The 15,698-nt window shown below is 51.1% G+C and overlaps 7 protein-coding genes across 7 annotated transcripts, besides 2 other annotated features; 2 read left to right on the plus strand and 5 right to left on the minus strand.

The window, feature by feature from the left end:
* Positions 1–1,022: 1,022 nt before the first annotated feature.
* ACLA_081510 (uncharacterized protein) lies at positions 1,023–2,280 on the minus strand (the record flags this gene model as incomplete). Its single annotated transcript, XM_001267886.1, has 2 exons — positions 1,023–1,941; positions 2,183–2,280. 2 exons carry the CDS (start codon positions 2,278–2,280, stop codon positions 1,023–1,025), a joined length of 1,017 nt encoding a protein of 338 aa, XP_001267887.1.
* A 1,963-nt stretch (positions 2,281–4,243) lies between these two features.
* Positions 4,244–5,283, minus strand: ACLA_081520 (putative C-3 sterol dehydrogenase; the record flags this gene model as incomplete). Its single annotated transcript, XM_001267887.1, has 2 exons — positions 4,244–4,672; positions 4,777–5,283. The coding sequence occupies 2 exons, from the start codon at positions 5,281–5,283 to the stop codon at positions 4,244–4,246; spliced, it is 936 nt and encodes a 311-aa protein (XP_001267888.1).
* A 152-nt stretch (positions 5,284–5,435) lies between these two features.
* Positions 5,436–6,435, minus strand: ACLA_081530 (mitochondrial 37S ribosomal uS8m domain-containing protein; the record flags this gene model as incomplete). Its single annotated transcript, XM_001267888.1, has 2 exons — positions 5,436–5,609; positions 5,932–6,435. 2 exons carry the CDS (start codon positions 6,433–6,435, stop codon positions 5,436–5,438), a joined length of 678 nt encoding a protein of 225 aa, XP_001267889.1.
* A 598-nt stretch (positions 6,436–7,033) lies between these two features.
* Positions 7,034–8,600, plus strand: ACLA_081540 (uncharacterized protein; the record flags this gene model as incomplete). The annotated part of the gene is made up of 3 exons (XM_001267889.1): positions 7,034–7,071; positions 7,158–7,324; positions 7,375–8,600. The coding sequence occupies 3 exons, from the start codon at positions 7,034–7,036 to the stop codon at positions 8,598–8,600; spliced, it is 1,431 nt and encodes a 476-aa protein (XP_001267890.1).
* Positions 8,601–9,253: 653 nt separating this feature from the next.
* Positions 9,254–11,152, minus strand: ACLA_081550 (uncharacterized protein; the record flags this gene model as incomplete). Its single annotated transcript, XM_001267890.1, has 1 exon — positions 9,254–11,152. The coding sequence occupies one exon, from the start codon at positions 11,150–11,152 to the stop codon at positions 9,254–9,256; it is 1,899 nt and encodes a 632-aa protein (XP_001267891.1).
* A 1,476-nt stretch (positions 11,153–12,628) lies between these two features.
* lysB (homoisocitrate dehydrogenase lysB) lies at positions 12,629–13,897 on the plus strand (the record flags this gene model as incomplete). Its single annotated transcript, XM_001267891.1, has 4 exons — positions 12,629–12,656; positions 12,720–12,760; positions 12,833–13,002; positions 13,060–13,897. The coding sequence occupies 4 exons, from the start codon at positions 12,629–12,631 to the stop codon at positions 13,895–13,897; spliced, it is 1,077 nt and encodes a 358-aa protein (XP_001267892.1).
* Positions 13,898–13,929: 32 nt separating this feature from the next.
* Positions 13,930–13,958: a microsatellite.
* Positions 13,930–13,959: a microsatellite.
* A 138-nt stretch (positions 13,960–14,097) lies between these two features.
* Positions 14,098–15,226, minus strand: ACLA_081570 (DUF1769 domain-containing protein; the record flags this gene model as incomplete). The annotated part of the gene is made up of 3 exons (XM_001267892.1): positions 14,098–14,375; positions 14,472–14,987; positions 15,061–15,226. The coding sequence occupies 3 exons, from the start codon at positions 15,224–15,226 to the stop codon at positions 14,098–14,100; spliced, it is 960 nt and encodes a 319-aa protein (XP_001267893.1).
* Positions 15,227–15,698: the final 472 nt, after the last annotated feature.

Below are 15,698 nucleotides of genomic sequence, written 5' to 3' on the forward strand. Positions count from 1 at the left end.
TTTTCCGATTTCAGAGAAAGAATCAGCTGGAGCAGTCAATTTCCAATGTTCATGGAATCTGATATCCATAGGATAGGGTTCCTGTATATCTGCCAGTATGAAGTGGCCATCTAGCGTAGTAGAATCCCAGCTATTTTTACAGCCAACGACTGACACGATAATAGGCCAGTAGAGCCATTCTCGTTGCTGTGCCATGCTTTCCCTCTACACTTTCCGCTCCCTTCTTGGGCCTTCTTACCTTCTCGATGATTTCTGAAGTAGAACACGTGGTAGAACACATCCTCTAGAGGTGAGTTGAGCCCTGGACTTTGAAAAAAAATGACAGGAAACCAGAGCCACCGGAAACAAATATAGGATTCAAACGAGTCCCTAAGCAAGGGTACATGAAAACGTGCAGAATTGACAGCGAATCTCAAGAAAAACGTCCTCCCAGCAACCAATGGACGAATGCGGCAACAACTCAGTCACTGACAGTTACCCAAACTTGTAGTATACAAGCGACACAGGCCGGGTATTGAGAGGAAGGGGGGAACAGAAACGGACGAAGGAAATGCTCTCAAGGTAACGAAGGGTGCCAACCAAAAGACAAATGGAGTGCAGAAGATTCAGAATGATTGGGCCACCCAGTAAACCGGTACAAAGAAAACATACATTCATTAGATCCTCAATGATGGGTTAGGAACAATCGGCAATCCTGGATCCGTGGTTTGCGGGAAATTCAACTTAAGAGCAAAAGTTAGGGCCAATGTGTACGTGGGATGCTGGCTGGAGTGCCTGTCACTCATCACGATTGGACTTCCTTTGGGCCCATCCATGTGGTAAATATGGAGAATCAATCCGTCCTGGGGAAGTAGAGGCTTATTTCCAGTGGAGCTCCTTATGTTCGGTAAATTCCAAGGATCAATAGTAATTAATCCACGGAGAAGCATGGACTGGTGATTTCCAATGGGTGAATCCTGTGGGATGAAGATAAATTGGCCATATTGAAATGAACAAGAGCATTGGAAATCAGCAAGGTCGGTTCAAGGGCTGACAAATTTCACGCGCCGGCTGCGCCGATCCTGAATACGTCGCTCAGTTTCCAGATAGAGCTTGTCTAGATATTCCATGGCACTGGCATCTTTGAGCATTTTGGCAACCTGCGTACCAGCTGAGATGAGCTGGAGCACGTTGCGGTCATCCTTAATGGGTCTGGATTGATGCTTGGCAGCATGCCTCATTTCAAGTGAGTTTTCCAATACCGTGACCAGTTGCTTGATCTGACCATTGTAGAGTACCCGAGCAGGGATGCGACGCTTGGTGGCCAGTCTTTTCAGAAGATATACCCATTCGGTCCACTCGCGGTCCGAGGGAATCCTCACCTCTCTCTTGTCAGGTTCCAAGGGGATTGGAAATTGATACTTGGCAACGAAGTCAAAGGCACATTGAGACAGCCGGTCGTTCACTCCGCTCAAGATCCGATCTTGTTCTGAGACATCAAGATTAGTAGGCAAGTGGGGTAGCTCCCTCCCCTGCTCCTCTATGACACGTGGGGATGGCAACTTCAGCAACTGGTGGGGTCCGTCAAACTCATCACGGTTCGAAGGCCGTCTCTGTGAATGGTAACGAGCAGTAGCCTTGGCCTTTTCAGCGCTACGCCTGCTATTTCTTTCAACGAGGCATTCTTGTATTTCCAAAGGTTTGACGAATTCGAATTCATGCCGGGGAGGTTCCGAGGGGAGACGCGCAGGGTGATCCCAGTCCCGGTACAGCGGGCCGGGGCGCGGAAGTGATGTAACTGGTGAGAAAGGCATGCCACCAGAGGTATGTGGAATGCCTGGAAGCCCACCATATGCTACACGAAATTCAAAGTCCGGTGATGGCTGTTTTGGAGCGCCTGAGGTTGGGATCTGGGTGTCCATTGAAGCATATTCGCGAGGAGGCGGGAAGCATCTTTTGGCACTGAGCCGAGAGTAGAATAATCTCAGCACGGGAGAACTATCAGTGGAGCATGTTGTGTGGGATAGACAACTCGTGAAGTATGATTACCTTTGTTGATAGATTACGGGTGCCTCAGCCGAGGTCCCGTAGATGTGCGGCCTTGGAGGCACGAAACTACTGTAGAGTATGTGAGCTTCCTCAAACGATACACAACCGGTGAAATTGACGAAATATGTCAATTTAAGGTTGGATCTTGACTTACCCATGCCGAGACCATGAATCAGAGTCGCTGCCGACGGAAAAAGAGCGAGAGCCGCTGCTAGACGTCGCTCCGGAAAAGGAACTAAGACCCGAAGACATGGGTATCAGGGGAGGCGGCAGAACCGTCGACATGAAGCAATATCAATTAGAGTATCACGAAGATGATCGTGCGCTGGTGGGAGAACACAAGATGAAGAGGTGCGAGGTCTTTGTATCAATGTTTGGGATCCTCCCTAATATAAGTCCGAACGGATGAAGAAGAGCTGCTGTCTAAAAGGGTAAGGGAGTCAGCGGATACTTGGCAGAAGAGCCAATGGATAACATACCGGATAAGCGACTTCTCGATCTTCTGAGATCCAAAATTACAATGAACAGGTGAGATACGAAGATCCCCGCATCAGTGGCAAAAGAAGGACTCAAAAGAAGGTGCCGCTTGTGTCTGGGGGAGCCTGTATACTTGTGCTAGAGAGCCGCGGAGAAGTACTCTTTAGTAGAATCCCATGCAGGAAAGAACCAGCTTAGGCTAGTCCACGGGGTTGGAAAGAGATAAATGGTACTCTTTGCGCTTCCTTGACAAGGATTAGGCAAAGAGGGCGCTATGGACAAATATTTTGCAATCGTTATGGCCAACCAGCCAGGCTTCTGAAGTAAATCACCATTGAATCTGGTACCTTTGGTGGTCTCACAGATGGATCAGGTGGATATGTTTCCATCAGCTGGAGTCAATGGCCTTGGAAGGAAACTATGAAAGGCACTTCGCCCAACGTGAGAGCCATGTCACCTCTGCATGATGATCTATTCTCATTCAAGCAAGAACCTGAAGAGAAGGGAAGTAGAGAGAGGAGCAACGGGATCCAGGGCCGCATAAAGTTTTGGGCAGCAATACCAGGGCGATTGTCCACTAGATGACGGGACAGCGACAGCTGGGACCCATGGGGCGTTGACGCATCAATGAGAGCGCTGGAATATTGCGTTAGTTGCGCTGAGTTGTTCAGAATCAGGGCTTGAGTGAAGTCGATGGCTTGATGGATGGGAATTGTGGGTTGAAGTTGATGGCCGGATGAATCAAAGTGGGAGCAGAAGATGCACGATTGGTCCCGGATAGGTAACGCTGGCTGCGTGACTTCCACCATGATCCCGGGAGCGGTTCTCCCTTCATCATTGAACCTTGCTTTTTCCGTCGATAGTAGGTCTGAATTAGATTCATCTTCGACGATCAAGCTATCGCTTGTACACCAGAATCTCCACAAAATGGTCCGATGGTTCCGTTGGGCTGGGTATATAGATACATTGGGCGATTGTATACGCAACCATCAAAGATCGAGCAACAAAACCATAGTATTATCATCAAAAGATAGGTGATTTTGGTGAGTTTTGGAATTGATGGCGGCCCTAACTTGGATTTTGGGCTCAAATTCTTACTGTAAAGGACATGGATCTTCTTTCGTTGCCAGAAGATCATTGATTCATGAAACCATTGGGCATACGAATCACTGCATGTTTAGTGGCCCAAGCCTCGGCCAACGCATCGATCAGTCCTCGTTTGTATCAGTTATTGGGACAGCCGGAACCTGGAAGCATGAGGATTCCTGGACAGGAAAAAAAAAAAAAAGCCACACTATCCACTCCTCATACTGCTTGAGCTCAAAGTCGGGGGTAGTGGAAGTCCTAGGTCAGCGAGGTCTCCACCTTTGAATTTACGCTTCCTGTGATATTGATTTCTATTGACTTTTGACAGGGTCAGCTTCAAAGGAATACATTGAGGCGGAGGACATCTCAGGGGAAACTACGAAAGGAATACCTATCGATGATATGACATGCCACAGAATGTCAGTGGCGTTTCAGGTCCTCACGCGGGGTCCTATTGTTTCTAATGCGGAATCTTAAGAGCAAGCGATTCAATCCCCAACCGACAAGCGTACCTCTGATATTGGAAGTGAATCAGAATTGGAACTCTGGTGGGAGAGGAGCATGACTGCATGGGGTCATTATGAATATGCACCTACCTCACAACTCAGTCGAATGCCTTCCTCGATCCCAACACGAGCTTCATACCCTAGAATTACCGGGTCGAGCATGCATCTTTCACACTCCCACGGCTCAAGGTCGCTGCGGTACCAGACATCCATGTCCAGTACTCGGACATCAACCTGACAAGGTAGGCCAATGCTCTAGGGACATGGATCTCAAACGACGAAACATGACCGAAATGAGCCCATATTGCCAGGCAGAAGTCCCGAAAGGTGATGGGCTCATTACTCTGAATGAAAAAGGCCTCACCAGCGGCAGTCTTGGAGGTCATCAAGTTCTTGGCGGCTAGAACATGAGCGTCTGCGACATTTATGACATAGGTGATATCCCATAGATTTAGCCCGCTCCCGACGACAAAGGGAGTCTCTTTTTTCTGCAATGCATTGCATGTATCGCAGGCACTAGCTGATAGTCGCCAGGTCCGCAGAGCACGAAAGGTCGAAGGGAACAGGCAGCCATGCTATCGCTCGATTCTCGAAGCACCATAGCTTCTGCAGCAGCCCAAATATAACAGGGAACAAACACTAGTTAGACCGGGCGAAGGCCTACAAATCAGAGATTGACAGCGTGCGATGTGGATGCAACCTTAGACTCGCCGTATATGAGGGAGGAATGCGGAATGGGCCATGGCTCATCAATGTTTGGGTGAGATCTGTCCATGTCATTTGTTATAATACGGCATGTACCGGTATAAACGAATCCCTTGACCTTTGTCGACTTGGCGGCTTTGAGCATATTTTTGGTGCCATCGACAATAATCTTCCGAAGATCATCTTCTAATCTCCGTGAGAAACGCTCACTGACAGCTGGAATAACCCCAGCGGTGTGGATCACAATGTCTGGCTGGACTTGCTGCATTGCCTTGGAAACTTCGGCGGGATTGGTGATGTCGACCCGAATGAACAGAACATCATCTGGAATCAGATGGACGGGACCAGGCTGGTGGAGGTCTATGACAGTAATGACACATTCAGGATGCTTTTCTGAGAGCACTCTAGTGAGAGCTGAGCCGACGAAACCAGTTCCTCCATTTATAAGGACGCTCTTTAAAGCAGGTCTGACTTCGGCCATCTCAGGTATTTCCTATCAGAATACTTCTCCAAGCAGCGAAGATTGCTGTCTTGACGCTTGTCAATGAACAGCGCGTAAAATGCCAGGGCTTTAGTAGAATAAGGCGTCCACTTCAGGAACATGAGGTCGACCATCAATAAACTCGAAAGCTCTTAGAGACCGGTCACTAGCAGTGGTGATCTCGTAGAAGGAGAAGATGGGTAGCGTAGCCCCCATTCCATTCGCGCTTTTGTGATCCTCGAGACTGTCAATGAAGGCGGCGGAGGGGGCACATAAGACAAGGCACGTGCAACCTTACCACCAACGTTGGCTTCTTGCTGGTCTTTCTATCTCAATGACTGTCTAGGAGTAGATCTTTGGCATGGTCACACAGGTCCTATAAAGGAAGAGACATAGCACCTGAGGTTTGGCGGTCAGGTCATAGATAGAAATAAGTAGTACATAAAAGATTCTAGAAAAGTTACTATACAAAGCCTTGGACGAAGGCATCCATCCCAGCTGTCGCAGTATAATCAAGAATGGGAGGAAACATTGCGACCAACCCAAACTCCGGATTCAATGCAAATCACAACAATATACAAAAATCGCACACGAAGACAAGGCGTTAGCCACCGCGTATTGCCGATTAGGTCCGTTTGTTTAACGAACCCTGCAAAGGACCAATCCTCCCAGCTTCTTTTCGACGCACTCCCTCGCCTCCAAAATTCCTCGGTCTGTTGAAAGATACAAGCTTTCGCCCGGCGACCGTAACCCTTCCACATAGTCACTCTTCTCTCCCCGGATCACGCGTCGAAGTCCAGCAACGTCGATCGTGATTCTTCTCGTCGGCTTGCTGATCATGCTTATTTTCCCCAGCACCGGTTCACTTTGCCAGTACTTCAATCCCAGCCACAATCGTCTCGAGGCAATGTTGGCCTGTGTCAATGGCTCCACGCCCTGGGCCTCATCATTTGCTGCCGGGTGACCAAGAAGAGTATGTGGCGGGGGAGGAGTCGGACCGCCACGGACAACGGAAGAGATGTACCCGGAGTTTTGAAGGGCGAGGCATAATTTCAGATGTAGGTTGCTATGAGGAACTGATGTGAGACCAAGGCGGGCCTTGGAGGCATTGTTCAGATGCGAACAGACGTGGGCAAGGTTGACCAGAGACATTTTGGAGGTCGGGAGATTTCAATGAAGGTCCCAACAGCGGGCCTGGGTATCGCAACAGGCGCAGGAAATCGGTCAATGGACAAATATGCTGGTGATGGCCGTAAGAACGTGCGCTGTTGGAAGTTGCGAGGATTGAGGAATATGAGGTTACCTGACAGAGTTCCACGCCCAATCAATAATTCAATGCTTCAACCAGATTCCGCTAATTCGATATCATCAAATGGCGTCTGTTGTAGAGGATCTCCAGATAATGCGGAAGCTCAGATGAAATTTTCGGAGAAACAAGAGCCGCCGACTCCGCTCCGAAGAAGCTGCCTGAGGGCCTTAGATACCTGAGGCATAAGTCACATGTTCATCATCCCATACTACAACTCTCTCGACTAATCACCGTCCTCCGTTCCCCATCTCGAAGCGCCGTCGTGGCTGCTCGGCGTCAAGACGCTGCATGTTAGAGGTCCAGTAAGTCATCCCCTCAGCACAGTGGAATAGCTATTTAATCAATTCCTCATCTCTCCGTTGCGAGCTTCGTGATTTTTGTGTCTATCCTCCCCTTTCATGACATCTTTCCCTCTCCCTCGACATATATTGATAGACCATCATGCCTCCGTTGCCAGGTGAAGAGCGTATGCTGACCGTGTAAGTAGCCTCATTACCCCGCAGACTATGATGCGGCTTCAATCTGTCTGCATGGAGTCAAGGTATCTGATTTGATACCGTGGCAGATTTGCCGATATCCATTATTATTTCACAGCACCTACTCCCAAACCTTTGTATCACCGGTTTGATAAGGGTTCATACTTTTACCTCTACCACAATGCTTCATCACAGAAATTAAGGGTCGAAGTTGCCAATAACCCTGGAACTTCAGACCAAGATGCTTTCAATGGAGGTCAGTATCTCTGCTAGGGCACCACGGTTAACCTGCTCACTTGGCTTTAGCGTTGGACCACGTCCACCTGCGTCATTCCACTACCTTCCCGACTCTTTGTACTCTCACTGTAGATAATTACAGTCAGCAGACGCCCCAGGAGTTTCCACCTCCGCCGAGTACCAATCTATACGAATGGCACTTACCTAAAAGCGATGCCCAAGGTGGCAACACAGACCTTCAACGTCTTCATACACTAGACATCTATTTCTGGACCATAGACGATGCAAATTCGTTCTTGGATGTGGCGGAACGATACTTATCTCAGTCGCAGATTGATACGGACAGGCACCCCTTTCCGGCTCCTACAGAAGTTACAGCCAGTTCGGTTGTGCAACAGCTAGAGAACGTGGCAATCACGGACCCTGCTTATCAGAATGGACAAACCCCCAACTCTCGATCCGAAGCTCCTCCCAATCCTGCGTCTCATGCCGCCGCAGCCTCACCCGTTCTTCCGCCTCCTCGACCAGTGAGCGTCGCACAACACATGCCTGTGACGGTCCAGCCACAGGAAGTTGCTCAATTCACCCCTCTGCCATATAATCCTGCTGCTCCTGCCGCTCCTGAACCAATCCAGCACCGCGAGAAAACCCCACCACCAATCGATGCCGCAGACGGAACTGGACTCGCAGCAGCAGCGGCAGTAGACAGTGGTGCCCCGATGACACCCCCGACCCAGCTTTTCGGAGGAGGCTATGCGCCTCCCCCGAGTCAGGGTGTCCCTTACTCGCTACCCGGAAGCTACGCCTCGCCACCCCCAAGCGCCGGTCTGACTCACTCGGGCTCCTTCTCTTCGCGGTCATCCATCCAGAGCCCGCCGGGTGTTCCCTCGTATACCCCTGCGTTCCTCGTCGGCAGCGGCCAGCCTGTCACTCAAGCAGGAACAACAATGTCCTTTGCTCCTCCGCCCGTCGATCCCAACGCCCACCTCTACGGCCAGAGTCTCTATACCCCCCCACCCCCTACTCAAGTCCAGCCTACTTCTCCCCCGCCTATCGGCGGCTACTCGAATTACTCCTACGAAGCGGCCCCGCCGTCCACGGCCTCAGCAGGCGGCTACGACATGCACAAACAGCTCTACCGGCCGACCGAAGCGGAGGCTAATTCCCATGCGCAGAAGTATGCGCAGAAAGCCGTGCAGAACCCGACACAGCGGTCGCGCACTTTCGAGAACGGCGCGTCGCGGGTCGAGAGTAGTGTAAACCGGTTTCTCAAGAAGCTCGAGAGGAAGTTCTGAACATGGAGCCTTAGTCTGGTTGCGTTGTATCTCTTGTGATTGGGGTTTGGTGATATTATTAGCGTATATTATTTCTACTTTTTGCTGGTATCCTCTCGTTTCTGGTACCGTGCGCTCTCGTGAGATATATCCCAGCACAGATCTCCTATTAAAAATCTTCCCATCTAAGCTATTGGAAGCTCGGTGCAATGTCAAGGTGATTAACAAAGAGATCTTGATATGTCGATTCCATACTAATATGAACAAGAAACGAAGAGAAGAGGAAAAATGAGAAAAACAAAATCAATAGACACAAGTTATGAACCTCGAAAAAGAATACTCCTACTCAGTACAAATGCAAAGGATGCGATGCAATGACGCTAGAGCTCAACATAATCCTGAACGCAACTCCACCAAATGTATGCTCCGACGTGATCGGTCCTGCTCAAACAGAAGAGAAACAAAGTGATGCGCCCTTGAGGTCAAGGATTCGCGCGAACGAAAGGAGTTCAAAAAACGGGAGAAAGGCATTATAGCCAGATTGGGTATACCAGCCAAGGGTATGACAAGTAGATCAAGAAATGACAGGGAAGAAGAAAATTAGAAGAGATAAAGGATTAGAGTATCTTAATGTCCAATACCGCAGGGCCAAATCCAAATAGGCTCTGTTCTGTTTAATTGATGGTCAATTTCTCCATCTCATTAGCAACGTCTTCCGGCTTGGGTTCAGTCTCGCTTGAGAGAACCTCGGTTGGAAGCTCAGGCGACGCAGCTGGGACAGATTCGACTGGAATATCGAGGCTAACAGGCTCCTTGGCCACCTCGGTTTCAGGGCTGCTAGGAGTCTCTGGCTGAGCCTCAGCTGCCTCTGGGACGACTGAGTCCGGTACAGACGCAATGTGCTCTTGAGGTTTCGACTCATCCACATCCAAGGGCTGTTCGGGAATTGCTTCAAGGGGCTGCTCAACTGGCTCATCAGCCTGGAGTGCGGCGGACTCTTCAACTGGCACCTCCGAGGCGGGAGCGATTGAAGGCTCGGCCGAAGCGGCAACGGAGTCCTCCGCAATCCCAGTAGCCACCGATTCAGCAGATTCCTCATGAGGTCTTACAACGATATCGGGGGTACACTCGAGGAGTTCATCGGAAACCTCGGCCTGGGGCTTTACATCGTGTTGGTTTTCAGTTTCCTCCGGCAACGGAGCCGCTGCCTGTAGCTCTTTCTTGGAAGCAGTCCGCTCAGCCGGGGCGGTCTGTGGCTTGTTCTCCTGGGTCTTTCCTTGACCGGTCTTCTCCATCAACCGATGGGCTGATCGAGGGTCAATCTTTGAGGGAGCTTTCCTCGGAGCTCGAGTCGTTCTGGTAGCACTGGGAGGGCTCTTCACTTCGACCTTATCGTGCACCTTGCTGGCAGAGCTGGCTGTAGGACGCATCATCCGGGCCAGAAAACTGTCATCAGCGGGCTTGGTACTGCCATTGCTGGCCCGTGAATGAGGTCTGTCGGAGCCTGAACTACTGGGAAGGGACGGGCGAGACGCTTGCTTGCGGATACTGGCAGCAGTAGGCGTTGTTGCTCGCGACTGACTTCCGTCGACTGTCTTTTTCAATGTCGACGGCTTCCGAGTCAGGGTGTGAGCGGATCCTGATTTGGCGGCGGTAGACAGAGCCGAGGTCGTTCTCGAGGCTGGCAAACGAGCGGACCTGACTGGGGACTTGGAGTGGCCATTGCCGACACCAGCCGAGCTTGTCGTGGGCCTCGTACTCTCACGCGCGGGCATAGAAGAACGAACAGGACGAGTCGCAGTCTTGGTAGCAGCGTTCAAGGTGGTTCGGCTTGGCTTGTGAGTGGCGGTTCGGGTGGGTTCGAGGTTGCCATTCTTCGTCACGGTCGATTTCGTAGAGCTAGTCAATTTGGAGAATTTGTCGGTGCCCAGTTTGGTGGGCGAGGTTGGCGGGCGCGACTGTCCTGGCGATCTCTGCGAGATGGTGGGCGAGGACTTGGTGGTGGCAGTGGTTCTACCAACGTTTATGTTCGAAGGTCGCTTCGTGACTGTTTTAGTTGGCTTCTGCGGTGACTGAGCGCCGGCTGTCTCTGCCGAGGCCCGTGAGTTGGGTTGACCTTTGGTCTTCGATGTCGCGCTCTCTATCGATTTCGCACCACTGCTATCGGAGGAAGGTGGCGCTTGTTTCTTGTGTACATTATTGGTCGAGGAAGGATCCTTTGCAGATTGGTCTGTGACAGCTATATCCGCGACTTCCTGGCCAGTGCTCGGGGACGAAGATACGGGACTTTTCAGAGCGGCCTCGAAATCCTCGGAGTTGAAGCTCCTCACCCTAGACGGGCCATCGATGGGACTGCTCGCGGTCCGTAACTCTGGGACCAGACTTCCATGGGAAGTTTTATCAACGGATATAAAACTTGCGCGAACCTTGGACAGAGGCTGGCCGGTTCCCTGGTTATCTGATGGGATCGGCGATCGACCACGAGGGGCAGGGGAGGTAGAGCTGCTCTGGTTGTTGTTTTCGAATCTGGCCAGCAGGCTTCGCACACCAGGATGCGCCCCAGTGTCCGTCATGGTGTGTTCTAAAGCGACGAGAAGTCGAGGGGTATGGCGACGGGGCAGATAGACATAGACCAGGCGACACGACCCAGAGATCAGGGCTTGGGCAACTGACGCGTGTCACACCAGGACGATAGACGAGTTTAAGATTAGGACGCTAGATAAATTTCGCGAAAAAGGCCAGATGGCAACGAGGCTTTGAAACACGGGTGTCGGAGAACAGGAGGGGTGGGCTTGGGTTGACGTGATATAAACAGCAGTCAACGACCAACAGGGAGATTAGGGTCCTGCGTCAAAACAACTGTCACTGGCTTTGAGACAGATCCAGGTCTCTGGGATCAACCATGGCAATGATAGCAGAAAGATGAAGAGGGCGGATAATGAGCGATAAGACCAAGGATAGGGAAAAGAAAGGAGGGAGAAAGAGTCCAAAGTTCCAGAAGTTTGGCGGAAGAAGAAGAACAGGAGAGGTTGGAGGGAAGCCTGAGGCAGCAGTTTCAGGGGGCGGATCCGCGGCTTCACGTTGAGTAATTTTGTAACAATTCTCATTAGTATCCAATTTTTAGTTTATGAAGGGTTTGATTTGATGTAGATAGTTACTACTGTGTACTCCGTAGTTAGTTAGGGACAGCCTCCTAAATAGTGATTATCATCTATATCATGATCATCAGCAGCACCGATGCCAGCGGCAGTGAAATGATCAAGGAGCATGAGCATGGAAGTAGATAGATCGATAGTCTGTAAGTCTCTCTATTTAACCAAGGCATCATCAAAGGGATCCTATAGTTCCGGCCACTATTGACACTATATTGTTTACTCCCTGCCTGATGGACCAGACACCACAGAGGTTAGTTATCATCCTTGATGCAATCTCACCAGGATGGTGGTCTGCTACGTTGTGAATGTGGTGGAACTTGAGTTCCCATGCAGTAGTACAGCTGGGCAGTGTCGAATCATTTGGGCATGCCTCGGCTGCATGACAGTGGGTAATGCAGTATGTAGACAGTAGACTATAGTCTTGATGTCTAGACCAATAATGAGACATCCTCTGGACTGGTCTTGGATTTTACAAAAAATTGGGACCAGAACGACGAACAACTGAACTGATGCAGTGGAAAGATGACGCTTTTCGAGTGACACTGGTACATATACTGTACAACAGGGACATCAACACCGACTCAAAGGTTGGATCACAGCACCAACGGGAAATAGACCTCAAAGTGATTCATGCACATTAAATAAAAAATTGGTATTGCCTTCTATGCAAAACGTTCATCACATAGGTCGAGGATGTAACTTGTGTACGGAGTAGAAGTATCTGTATCCATTTCCCCGAAATGACTCGAACTGTCGCGGATCAACATTCTTCCTGCAAGTGTCATACAAATAATCCCCAGCATTTCCACTCCGTTTATCGGAACTCTCCTTCGACCAGGTGGAAAGACCAAAAATAAAAAAAAAAGAGTCACAAATAACGCCGGATCCCTCACAATGGCTGCTGCTAGGACGCTTCGCATAGGTCAATTGGCTCTCAATCCCAAGCTTCATATTATGACTCTTAGCTGACATGTCTGCTCTTCAGGTCTCATCCCCGGAGACGGTATCGGGCGGGAGGTCATTCCGGTATGCCAGCCAACAACGACTCAAAAGACCTGCGCAAAAGATAATTGCGATCTGACACCCTGCGAAATTTAGGCCGGTAGACGGGTACTGGAGTCGCTTCCTTCGTCCCTGAACCTCAAGTTCAGCTTCGTCGATCTCGAGGCTGGTTTCGACACATTCAAGAAGACCGGTACTGCTCTGCCCGACAAGACTGTGGACACCCTGAAGAAGGAGTGCGACGGTGCCCTGTTCGGCGCAGTCAGGTCGGTCACCTTTAACCCCAGACCCACTGAAAGGAGGTGAAATTGACAGTCATGTAGCTCCCCCAGCACCAAGGTCGCCGGCTACTCGTCCCCCATCGTCGCTCTGCGCAAGAAGCTGGACCTCTACGCCAATGTGCGCCCCGTCAAGTCCACCGCCGGCAGCGGCAAGCCTATTGACCTGGTCATCGTCCGCGAGAACACCGAGGATCTCTACGTCAAGGAGGAGACGACCCGGGAGACCCCCGAGGGCAAGGTCGCCGAGGCGATCAAGCGGATCTCCGAGCGGGCCTCGTTCCGCATCTCCACCATTGCCGGCGAGATCGCCCTCCGCCGGCAGCAGATCCGCGACGCCAGCGGCGACTCGAGCCTCCGCACCAAGCCCATGGTGACCATCACGCACAAGTCCAACGTGCTCTCGCAGACCGACGGCCTGTTCCGCGAGACCGCCCGCAGGGCCCTGGCCGCGGACCGCTTCGCCTCCATCGAGGTCGAGGAGCAGATCGTTGACTCCATGGTCTACAAGCTCTTCCGCCAGCCCGAGTACTACGACGTCATCGTCGCCCCCAACCTGTACGGCGACATCCTGTCCGACGGCGCTGCCGCTCTCGTCGGCAGCTTGGGTCTCGTGCCCAGCGCCAACGTCGGTGATGGCTTCGCCATCGGCGAGCCCTGCCACGGCAGCGCCCCCGACATCGAGGGCAAGGGCATCGCCAACCCCATCGCTACCCTGCGCAGCGTCGCCCTGATGCTGGAGTTCTTGGGCGAGGCGCAGGCCGCCGCCAAGATCTACGCCGCTGTTGATGGTAACCTGATCGAGGGCAAGTACCTGTCTCCCGACATGGGCGGCAAGGCTACTACCCAGGAGGTTCTGGACGATGTTCTCAAGAGACTGTAGATCGACACTCAAAACAGAAAAAACAAGACATTTATGTATGTATGTATGTATGTATGTATGTAGGAGTATAGATCAGGGCGTTGACCGCTGGAAGAAGGGCAAAAAAAAAGAGTTTAACCTCGAGCCCATCTATCTTATACGCCTGCGCGTCTCCCACTCTTCCACCCATCCCTCATGCATATGTTAAGAATGTATACATCTTACTCCACATCCCCAGCAGCCGGTTCCGGCTCCCAGTCAAACTTGCCCAAACTCCCATTCGTTTGCTCGTTCCTCGCCTTACTCTCCTGAATCTCCTGCTCAATGCGCTCCTTATGGCCGGGCTCTTCCTCTGTCCCAAGCAGGACCAGCGTAAACAGCACCACAAAGTAGACTTCATTGGTACTCCGATCCTTCAGCACATACCGCAAGTAATGGTTCTTCTCATCGATATACTTGGTCGCGTGGACCGTGAAGCCAGGAAGCCGCAGTGAGAAATCTACACCACCATTACAAGACGCAAAATTAGCCCATCCATCCTCACATATCATCGAACAATCTCCTGGAAGCTGAGAAAAAGAAGGAGGCAACTCACCGTTGAACACTAGATACGGATTCCCAAAATCCGCCGAGTACACCCTCCCGGGCTCAAACTCAAACTTCTTCCTCTCCTCCTCACTCAGGAAGAACTTGCGCCGCCCCGCGACTGAATTGGGGATCCCGCGAGCTGCACGCTCCTCTGCGCCGGACCCGTCCGCGCCTTCTTCCACCACCACGTCGTGCACAGTGGGCACCTCAGCGCCCTTCTGGATCTTATCGCCTATGCGCAGCTGGTTCAGCGAAGCCACGGCGGGACTGTACAAGTATGGTTTGTCGGCGTAGGCGTCACCGTCCATAGCCGGGTCGAGGGTCCATTTCACAAGATGGAGGGCGGCGTTGAAGCCTGGTGGGAGGCGAGAGCGGATAGGACGGTCGAAGTCGTTGCCGAAGAGAAGGTCGTTGCCGTTGACGGGGTGCTTGAAGACGATGGAGAAGGAGATGGAGTATTGGTCGTCTTGGTGGAGGGGGTGCGAGAAGTAGGGATTTGTCTTGGGGGAGTCGTCAGGATAGCCTATGGGATTAGATCGATCAGCTTTCTTTTCCTTCATGAGGACTTGAAGTATCCTTGATGGTGTTTGACTCACCGGTGTACTTCTGGATTCGGACACAGAGGCTCACCGTCGCATGCTCGTTCTCAATGCGTAAGCTCTGGTCAGCGTTGACTGGGACGATCTCATGTGTATCTGGATTGTATTCCGTTCCGGCAGTGACCTTCAATCGATACTTATGGGCTTGAGTATGGCCCGTCATCTTGGCTGCTAGTTTTGTAAAGGGAGCTTCGTGGTAATATCAAACAGGCTGCGGGGTATGTAAATGCTCCAGTGTCCCTGAACTATCTTTAAAATTAGCAGTATGTTGTTAGTAAACTAAGTATCTAGACTCAAGATATATATGTATTGATGACCTCTGGGATCACCATGGGGCTATCATCACCGATGCTGATTCTTGATTCTGAACAAGACTCGGGCTGTTGTTGATGAACACCCGCCGTCGTCATCGTCAGCTGTTCTTAGCCAGCCTTATCAATAATGCATCTCAACAGGAAATTTGCAACGAGCAGTTGAAGAACAACAATGATCGTAACAAGTATTTTGACTCTCAAAGGATCTCCAGTCTGAAAAAATAGTGAATATGGATTGTACATTTAATATACCCAAAGTCAACAGAGTAGCCAAACTAGATCGGGGCAAGGCAGCAAAGATGGACCAAGAACTAGATTACA

This window comes from Aspergillus clavatus, genomic scaffold, assembly GCF_000002715.2.
Source record: "Aspergillus clavatus NRRL 1 1099423829806 genomic scaffold, whole genome shotgun sequence".
Taxonomy (NCBI): domain Eukaryota; kingdom Fungi; phylum Ascomycota; class Eurotiomycetes; order Eurotiales; family Aspergillaceae; genus Aspergillus; species Aspergillus clavatus.